This window comes from Salmo salar, chromosome ssa16, assembly GCF_905237065.1.
Source record: "Salmo salar chromosome ssa16, Ssal_v3.1, whole genome shotgun sequence".
Classification (NCBI taxonomy): Eukaryota; Metazoa; Chordata; class Actinopteri; order Salmoniformes; family Salmonidae; genus Salmo; species Salmo salar.
The window spans coordinates 43506108-43517039 of NC_059457.1; the positions used below are offsets into that span (position 1 = coordinate 43506108).

At 42.2% G+C, this 10932-nt stretch overlaps 1 protein-coding gene across 1 annotated transcript; it reads left to right on the forward strand.

Annotated features, from left to right (window-relative positions):
• Nucleotides 1-1466: 1466 nt before the first annotated feature.
• On the forward strand, nucleotides 1467-10493 carry LOC106573921 (uncharacterized). Its single transcript, XM_014149382.2, has 5 exons — nucleotides 1467-1965; nucleotides 2859-2955; nucleotides 8465-8618; nucleotides 8775-8890; nucleotides 9119-10493. Coding segments are annotated over exons 1-5 (693 nt in total). The 5' UTR covers nucleotides 1467-1641; the 3' UTR covers nucleotides 9121-10493.
• Nucleotides 10494-10932: the final 439 nt, after the last annotated feature.

Genomic DNA, 10932 nt, shown 5'->3' on the forward strand with positions numbered 1-10932 from the left:
TACAAATACCTAGGTGTCTGGTTAGACTGTAAACTCTCCTTCCAGACTCACATTAAGCATCTCCAATCCAAAATTAAATCTAGAATCGGCTTCCTATTTCGCAACAAAGCATCCTTCACTCATGCTGCCAAACATACCCTCGTAAAACTGACTATCCTACCGATCCTCGACTTCGGCGATGTCATTTAAAAAATAGCCTCCAACACTCTACTCAACAAATTGGATGCAGTCTATCACAGTGCCATCTGTTTTGTCACCAAAGCCCCATATACTACCCACCACTGCGACCTGTACGCTCTCGTTGGTTGGCCCTCGCTTCATACTCACCGCCAAACCCACTGGCTCCAGGTCATCTACAAGTCTCTGCTAGGTAAAGCCCCGCCTTATCTCAGCTCACTGGTCATCATAGCAGCACCCACCCATAGCACACGCTCCAGCAGGTATATCTCATTGGTCACCCCCAAAGCCAATTCCTCCTTTGGCCGCCTTCCAGTTCTCTGCTGCCAATGACTGGAACGAACTGCAAAAATCCCTGAAGCTGGAGACTCATATCTCCCTCACTAACTTTAAGCACCAGCTTTCAGAGCAGCTCACAGATCACTGCACATGTACATAGCCCATCTCTAATTAGCCCATCCAACTACCTCATCCCCATATTGTATTTATTTATTTATCTTGCTCCTTTGCACCACAGTATCTCTACTTGCACATTCATCTTCTGCACATCTACCATTCCAGTGTTTAATTTCTATATTGTAATTACTTCGCCACCATAGCCTAATTAATGCCTTACTACCTAATTTGCACACACTGTATATAGACTTTTTCTACTGTATTATTGACTGTATGTTTGTTTATTCCATGTGTAACTCTGTGTCGAACTGCTTTGCTTTATCTTGGCCAGGTCGTAGTTGTAAATGAGAACCTGTTCTCAACTAGCCTACCTGGTTAAATAAAGGTGAAATAAAAAATTAAATAATGAAGGGGACAGAGTGACTACCTATCAACAGGGTTTCCTGAGTGTGTCTGTCAGTGTGCCAAGGTTTCTCTAAGGGCCCTAGTGGCATAAGCTTAGGAAACACTGAGTTGCTGCCTCGTCCTCAGCTGCTGCACTCTGGCTCTTGTGATAGTGTTTCAAATAAGACATAGCTGAAGAACCAGGCTGTGTGACTGTGAACTCTCCCCGCAAAGCTACTTTCAAGGCCAGCGCTATGTCGAGTTGGGAGTGCTGCCAGGTTGCTCCCCGCGAAACAGAAACACACACCCTTTCGGGGAAAAACACAGCATCACGCAAAGGTACTAGAGTCTTGACTTTCATTTTCCCCTCACAGTGTGTGTGTATGGGAACCCCCCCCCCGGGCATGATGGTGACGGGTGGGAGGGAGGTGCGGGCGGCAGAGGGGGAGAGTGAAACAGGTTTACTCTTCCTCACTCCACCACACCCATTTCCTGCCCAGCCCAGCTGAGGCAGAGTTTTAGGGGAAGTCAGTTACACACTCTGCAAGGAACCTCCTGCCTCTTACACAGACACAGCTTACAGGACAGGACACACTCCAGATCACCTAATCACCTGCCCTAAAAAAGGATTTTGTTATTTTTTATTTTACCATCACCACCACCACCGCCACCTTTGTGTCCACCATGACCAGGCCCAAGTCGTACAAAATCATCTGCAATATTATGATTGCCTGCCTGTTCCTGTGGTCGGTCAGCTCCCTCATCATCATCGTGGTGTGGGCCACCTCTCCGGACATGAATCTTGACAGCCAGTGCAGGGCTGATCTGCAGAACCTGACAAAGAAGCACGAGGAGGCCAGGGTGCTGTACGCCAAGAACAAGCAGGCCCTGGAGGAGATGGTGGAGGAGGGACGCACCAACCAGACCCAGCAGCTCATGAAGATGGAGCGGTTCCTGAAGCGTCTGGGCAAGACCAACGTGTCCCTGGCTGACTGTCATCAGGAAAGTGTGAGTGTTTTCTTGGCTCCTCTCCCTCACTCCCCTCCCTGGTTCCCACAGCACTGAGGTTAACTGACTCACTCCCTCAGGCTGCAAGACCTCTGCCTCTCCCCTGCTTCTAACCTTTCCGTTGTACCTGATGCCCTTACTACATTTTGCCATTTTAGATTGATCTGATATGATGATTTTTAGATTTATCTGATATCCAAACCTTTTCTAACAGTCATGGCTGTGATTTTGTGTTTATAATATTTTTTCGATATCATATCAGTTGGACTGTTTTTATAATAGTTTCAGTGAAAACAAGTTACTGTATTATCATGACAAATGATTGCTAGTGAAAAGCCACATTAGGCCTTTACATAACAACCAGAGGCACAATGGACACACAGTTATGCAAATGCTCTGCAAATGCAGCAATCAAATTCTGAAAAACTGCTGGTCCTTCCCAGGGAGTGGGTGGGAGGTCAAGTTAAACCCTTCCTGGAAGAAGAGGGAAAGCAGTGATAGGGCACACCATGCCTGTGTCTGAAATGGCACCCTGTTCTCAATATAATGCTCCACGTTTGACTAGAAATATGTAGGCAATAGGGTGCCATTTTGACTGCAGTCCATGTCCTTTAAGCACAAAGGTCTCAATCTTCCACCATTGATTTGGACTTTTCTTAGCAGATATTACAGTATTCATCTGTGTTGTTTTACATAAAACGCTGGATGAAAGGAATGTTTTCAGAGGCCGTTCTTATAGCCAAATCTGGTGCTGGCACAAGCATACTTCAAATATGTGATAGGAGGGACTCCTTGGGATGACTGTGCCAACGGTCACAGAAGTTGTATCAACCACTTCTGGTAACTTTAATGTCCCGAGGAGTTACTCAATGATCACCATTGTCTTTTTGCAGGTTATTTTGGGTGTAAACATTACAGTCCTGGAAAAAGAGATTGAGATGTATAAAGAAATCGAGGCAAATCTCACTTCAGAAATCACGCTACGCCAAGGTAGGAAAATTGCTGTCACAGTGGGAGGTATGGGATTTTTGGCTCTGGTATTGGCTACCATGAAAGGAGCACTTTCTCACCAACAATATTCTTAGTAGCATTTTCCCCTGTAACTATAGAAACCGCCCAAGTTAGCGTAAATGAATACACATGATTGGTTGGTTATTGCTCCTTAAAAAAGGCTGTGCTTACAGCTGTTCAAAATGATGACTAATTATGATTTAAGTGAAAGTTCTAGTAGAGTGAATTTCTTTAACCATCCCATCTGTTTACCATTCCTTAAAAGCTGTCACACAGGCTACTTTCAAATGAAATAGTGGACTCCCAAATGACCTTGTCTCTAATAATGAATCGCTACTCACACGCTTTTTACTTAGCTTAACAAGTTACCAAGTTAATTCAGTTACTCACTTTACTGTAGGCCTCCCAAATGATCTGTTCTCTAATAATGAATCACCACACAACATAGTAGGCTGTAAGCAAATAGTTGTTAAGTCTGGTATTAAAATTCAGATATATGTAGGGTATAACTTCATAAGCGAGTCAGCGACTGGTCACATACTTCAGAGTAAATAGATTAATCAGCCTGGTCTCATAGACTAGACGTAACATAGTAAAAGCAAATCCGGGACACTACAATGAGTATTATATGTTATGTTTGGCATGGTTACATAAGACAGATGGTTACTTAAGGCAAACTTAGCAATTTTTTTTTACTACTTACTAGTTTTTTGCTACTTTTCACGTACTTAAAATGGTAGCTAATCCTTCTCCTTACCCTAAACCTAACCTTAACCCTTTTAGCTAACATTACATTTTACATTTTAGCAGACGCTCTTATCCAGAGCGACTTACAGTAGTGAATGCATACATTTCATAAAAAAATTTCTCCGTACTGGTCCCCCGTGGGAATCAAACCCACAACCCTGGCGTTGCAAACAGCATGCTCTACCAACTGAGCCACACGGGACCACGGGGCCAGCTAGCTAACGTTAGCCACCTAGTTAGAATTCATAACATATCATACGTTTTTCAAATTCGTAACTTAAAGTAATTTTTGCAAATTCGGAACATATTGTACGTTTTGAAAATTCGTAACATATAATCAGTTGTAGAAAAAGTACCCAATTGTCATACTTGTGTAAAAGTAAACATACCTTAATAGAAAATTACTGAAGTAAATGGGAAAGTCACCCAGTAAAATCCTACTTGAGTAAAAGTCTAAAAGTATTTGGTTTTAAATATACTTAAGTATCAAAAGTAAAAGTATAACTCATTTCAAATTCCTTAAGCAATCCAGACGGCACCATTTTCTTGTTTTTTAAAATTACGGATAGCCAGGGGGACGCTCCAACCCACAGACATAATTTACAAATGAAGCATGTGTTTAGTGAGTCCACCAGATCAGAGGCAGTAGTGTCATGACGTGACTTTCATTAATGTGATGACTGTAATTTATCGGCTCAACTAACTATGTTTAATTTTTCCAGATTAAATGAATCTTGTAACAATTAACTCATTAGGAATTTGGGGCACCACGGAAGAAGTTGTTCATAGAGTTACCATCTCCCGAACTCTAAAATATATATATATATATATATATATATATATATATATATATATATATATATATATATATATATGTATATATATATATATGTATATATATATATATATGTATGTGTGTTATATATCGATAACAGTCACTTATTAATCATTACCTCATATCAGTCTCATTCTGAACGTTGCAGACTTGAATCCACAAGAACCCCAGCCTTTTCTGATTATTCAGTACTACACAAATTGATTTAATTATACATTTACTAACTAACTAAATAATAACACAGAGTACTGTGGACTGACAAGATATGACTTGTTACACATATGGAGAGGGGGTGGGGAAAGAGAGAGATGGAGAAAGGGGACATTTATTATGGATACGTTCTAGGACTGTTCTCACATTAATCCTATACCTTGCTCACGAACTGTCACCCGTTTGGGTAAGAAATGCAATGTATTTACGTATAGATGTCTTAGTTCGTCGTCTCTCTGTTGAAACCAACCAATCCTTCTATGGGAAGGGCTCAATGGGTGTAAGCCTCTGGTTGTCCACCAGAGGTCACAATGTACTTATTCTTAGCTGACTGTGGCTTCAATGATTCACTAGTGATTGTCTGAGGTGAGCTTCTCCTCTCTTCCTCGGGTAGATAGTCAAAGTTCTTAATTCACTTTACACGCGCAGCTGCAGACTGACGGGGTCCTGGTCTAGTAAGTTAATCTTTTAAAGCACTCTGGTCAAAAATGGCGGCTCCATCACACTGACATATATCTTCTGACCTCATTCGGGGCGTGGCTTAGTTAATGTGCTGTCACGTCCTGACCAGCAGATGGAGCTGTTGTAGTAGTTTTGGGGTCAGGACGTGGCAGTCTTGTGTGTGTGTGTGAATGTTCTGTGTTTAGCCTTGTGCCTTGCCAGACTGTTTTGTTGATCGTTCGTTCTTTTGTTATTTTGGTGTTCATTTTGAATTTATTAAACGTCAAGATGAGCATACACATACCTGCTGCATTTTGGTCTCATCACTACGACAACTGTGACAGAATCTCCCACCAAACCAAGACCAAGCAGAGGAACGAGGAGGAAGGATGGAAATGGACAGAAATAAGGTTGAGCGTTTCCAGGGCTATGGAGGAGTTTAGGAAACTCGAGAGGCAGCCCCAATAATTTTTTTTGGGGGGGCACAAGGGCAGTTTTGCGGGGCAAGAATGGAGCCCCAGGCCAGCTCCCCGCACTAGCCCGAAGGTGTGTGTCTCCAGGCTGGCACGTCCAGTACCAGCCCCACGCACAAGGCTTCTAGTGCGTCAGTCCGGCCCCGTCAGTCAGGAGTCGCCAGAGCTGCCCGTCAGTCAGGAGTCGCCAGAGGTGCCCGTCAGTCAAGAGTCGCCAGAGGTGCCCGTCAGTCAAGAGTCGCCAGAGGTGCCCGTCAGTCAAGAGTCGCCAGAGGTGCCCGTCAGTCAAGAGTCGCCAGAGCTGCCCGTCAGTCAAGAGTCGCCAGAGCTGCCCGGAGATGCCGGAGTGGCCAGACTGCCCGGAGATGCCGGAGTGGCCAGACTGCCCGGAGATGCCGGACTGCCCGGAGATGCCGGACTGCCCGGAGATGCCGGACTGCCCGGAGATGCCAGAGTGGCCGGACTGCCCGGAGATGCCAGAGTGGCCGGACTGCCCGGAGATGCCGGACTGCACGGAGATGCCAGAGTGGCCGGACTGCCCGGAGATGCCAGAGTGGCCGGAGCTGCCAGACTGCCCCATCGGCCCAGAGTCTGCCGATGACCAAAACCCAAGGGAGTCTAGCAGCAACCTTGAACTGAGTAAGCCTGACAATTCAGAACTTAAAAAGATTAACTGTTTAATTGCTGAGTCTGCATACAGGGTGGAGAGGTGGAGGTCTGCCCATGATCCGGAGCAGGGGGAGTCTGCCTACGGTCCGAGGCTGATCGGGTCAGTCGGCACTCTGGAGGACAATAGGCCGGAGCCTGAACCACCACCTGCATAGGTGGGTTGGGGAGGGGGGGTGTAGCACAAGTGCCGTCGGTGACGGCAGCCACCCTCCCTTCCCTCCCTTTAGTTTAGGGGGATTTTTTTGTTGTTGTTTGGGGTTTTGTTATTCTTGAGGTGCTTCCGGGTTAGCACCTTTAGGGGGGGGTACTGTCACGTCCTGGCCAGTATAAGGGTGAATTGTCATTGTAGTTTGGTCAGGACGTGGCAGAGGGTATTCGTTTTATGTGGTTCGGGGTGGTGTGTTTGTTGAAGGGGCATTTGATTTAAGTGTTCCGGGGTTTTTGGGCACTGTTTGATTTTCATGTATTCTATGTTTAGTCTACTGTGTCTGTTTCTATGTTTGGTTAATTGGGGTTGGGACTCTCAGTTGAAGGCAGGTGTTGTCTATTTGCCTTTGATTGAGAGTCCCATATATTAGGGTGTGTTTGTGTTTGTCATGTGTGTCTGTGAATGTTCTGTGTTGGTCTTGTGACTCCTGATCAGGAACAGCTGGGGATCGTTGTTCCTGATTGGGAGTCATATATGTAGGAGTATGTTTGTCACTTGGTTTTGTGGGTAGTTGTTTTTGCACTGCGTTTGTGAGCCTGCAAAACTGTTCGTGTCGTGAGTACTGTCTATTATTTTGTTTTTCCTGTGGATGCCCTTTCGTTTTACCATTAAAAGCATGAGTATCCACAAACCTGCTGCGCCTTGGTCCTATTCTCTCCCATACGACATTTTCTGTGACATGTGCAAAGGACATAAAAACTATGATCTCCTTAGAAAATTAAAACCACAGTCATATCTTAACAAAAATAGTTTCATCATTTGTCATATTGTATTAACATCACATTGGATGGAAACTTAACAGCCGAAGGGGGTTTCTTTCCTAAGTTACAGTATTTGGTTCATACAGTTTTTAATAACATCACAAAATGAAAAGCAATATGACATGATTATTCTTCAGATCCCCACTGACAATTGTTAATATTCCTATCTTCAAAATATTGTTCCAAAGTTCACTCTTTGAACATTAGAGTTTTTGGGCGGCAAAATGTCTCTGTAACAAAGACATTCCAATCTTGACACTAAAAAGCAAGAGAGGGTTCTCTGCTGCATAACATTTACGATTGGCGTGAGGTGTCATAAACCGGCCCAGCCCCCCTCTCCTCTCCTGTGGGAGAGAGGGGGGTCTGGTTATCTGTCAGCCATTTGCAAAGCTGATCTGAGGCCTTGGATCCTCGACCAGGATAGTCATGACAGTAGGCATGACCAGGGATGTTATCTTGATAAGTGTGTGAATTAGACCATTTTCCTGTCCTGCTAAGCATTCCAAATGTACCAAGTACTTTTGGGTGTGAAGGAAAATGTATGGAGTAAAAATAACATAATTACCTTCAGGAATGTAGTGAAGTAAAAGTATAAAGTTGTCAAAAATATAGATACCAAAACAAACTACTTAAGTAAAAATACTTGAAAGTACTATTTAAGTACTTTACATCACTACATATAATATGAATTGTAATTTGTTACATATCATACGAAATGGGTGATGGACATCCACAAATTAATACATACCATACGAAACGTAACATATCATACTAAATGGAGTGTCTCAGATTTACTTACAGAATAATATGAAATGCTCTGAGACCAGGTTGGATTAATGTGAAGCAGAAGGGGGACAGATTACAATTAAAAGCTTTTTTCACAGGAGATTTGTCTGATATGATTGGTGAAAAGACAAATATGTAAGTGGAAAGAATATCAGAATTGGGCTGCCTGTGTAATGAGAACTAGGAATGTCCCATTTTGATCTATCAAAGAAGACGTAAAAAACATCCCTAACTACCAATAGTATGCCTTAGCATCAAATGGCACTGTCATTGCACTTCAAAACTGATTATGGTGAACATGGATTCAACATTTTATTTATGTCACTCAATATTTTGTTTTCGTGTCTTATGATTTCAGAGCACATCAAATTCCTTCAGGATAACTTGACACAGGCATCTCATAAGTGGGAGTCCTGCAAGGCTTTGCACTCAGCTGCTGAGAGTCAGCGGATAGCAGCTGAGAGCCAGGCCAAGGCCTGCGAGTCCAGCAAGCAGTATTTACAGAAGCAGCTGTAAGTATCAATAGAGTGACACTGACCTGGTACAGAGTTATACCGAACTGATATACACCTTCAGATTGACTACTGTTATGAATCAGCTAAACAAGCCTGGCTGGTTTAACTTTCATGAGGGTTGATATCGTTTTTGCACCATGGTTATATTTGCAGGCAGATGTGCAACGTGAGCCATCACGACGAGCCTGTGAATGGCAGAGTTGTCGCACCCCAGAGTAGCATTCTTGCCCTGTCCGTTGTACTCTTCGTCAGTCTTCATTTGATAACATGTGAGTGTAATAGCACAAGGCACTAACTAAGCATATTATTCAATGCAATGGACGCTTACTGTATATAAGCAGTGGCTGTGATAGCAGTGTGGAAAATAAAGCAAAGATCATAACAACAAACATCATAAATCTTAGTTTGTTTGATTTGATATTCATAGACACTGTCTGTAACTGTCTATAATCTATATATCAATGTGATTAAATATTTGCCTTCCACATGGTTTCCAGGAACATGATGCTGAGCCAATGAGGTCATTGAAGACAATTAAGACAAGTTCTCCAGAACGATAAGATGGACCTGGACTTGATATTATATGGTTATTAGTGCTGAGCGATTAACCATCATAAAAAAAAGTAAAAGGTTATTAAACAAATAATTGACCAACCTCGGTTCAATTACTTGAATTTTTTAAAGTTTTTTTTTTGTGAGCCCAACTCGCCGTCTCTCTAGAGAGAAATCAAATGAAGAACTATGCGGCACGCTGGGATGAAGGGAGTTTCCGTTAAGCAAATATTCAACCTAGTTCATTGCAGAAACATGGTAATTGTCTACAATGACCATAATCTATTGCGCCTGTTTTTCTGTCTCAGGCAGAGACGGAAACACTTTTACTCCTGCTATGTTAGGTTAGATATATACTGCATAGACCGCATGAGAGAGGAATGTACACAACACAAAGACCAGAGAGAGGGATAGAGGAAGTTCGTGAAACTACACCTTATCTTCTTTGACTAACTAGTAGAATGATAACGTCAGACAATCCTGCAGCTAGCCTAGCTAAATATAATGACTAAAGACAGAACAGCATGGGGAGTACAGAGATTACGTTGTTTGGCTGCTACTGCCTGAGCAGAGATGAAATGATGACTTTAAGGAAAGAAAAATAATAAAGTCATCAAATAATAACTAAGTAATATACACAACTGAAATATTGTATTTCAAACTAATTTTCTATTTTTCTATTGATGTCTACCCAATGTGGACCTGACAGAGACAATGGAATATTTTCAATGTTTTGGCAATTGAATGTTCACTATTTTGGGCTTTGGGATTTCTATTAAAAAGCTCAAAAATAATTATGTCATTATTTCATAATGCATTTAATGTAAAAATATATATATTGAAACCGAAACTGAACCGACCTAGAAAAGCACGGATCGCTCAGCACTAACGGATATCACTGCGGTAAAAATGTTGACTGAAACAAATTAGGGAAACAGTCAATGATAGTTTCGTTACTAGTTTAAAATTGATATTTTTTATCAGTTTTTTTGTGTGCTTTTGGATGTTTTTTTAGCAGCATTTGCTACCAGTTCTTTCACATTGCATTATTATACATGGCCTACTTTTATTATTTAATAGTACCATTAGCTATGCTATAATTTAATTGAATACTTAGGTTTTTAATGTCCATGTTTTGGGATATTTCAACAAGGCACAATTTCAGTTTGTTTAAATTCTGTTTTTATTTTTCTGTAAGTGTTGTTCACTATCATTTATGGCAAATCTATGCAAACCTTATACTTTTATAGCCTCACAATGCAACATTAGTTGGAATTTATATAATAAAGTGTGTCCAATTCTTTTTGGCACTGGCCATTCGTTTGTCAATTTTATTTCAGAAAACTTTTTTTTGAAAAATAAGAACATACCGGTATTTGTTGCTGAGAACATTCATGTTTGCAACAACGGCCTAGGGAATGCAATTGATGGGATAGGGGTTTGCAGTGAACTGGGGATTATAGGGCCATGATCAGGTTGGGAATTTGGCCAGGACACCGGATGAACCTAGAATCTAGTGACTGACCACAGAGAAGACCTTGGATAAACACCTCCTCTGAACAATGACAGCCTTTGCAGGACACTGTTCCTATCATTGCCCTGGCCTGGGGCCAAAGAGATTACTGGCCTAGGGTTTTAGAATCTCCTTTATCAGAGCAATGAGTGCCCCCTACTGGCCTTCACACAAAGGGATCTGGTAGCAACCAGAAGCCTACTGTTCTGTCTGGACTCTGGCATGGGTGGACTGCCATCTGGCATT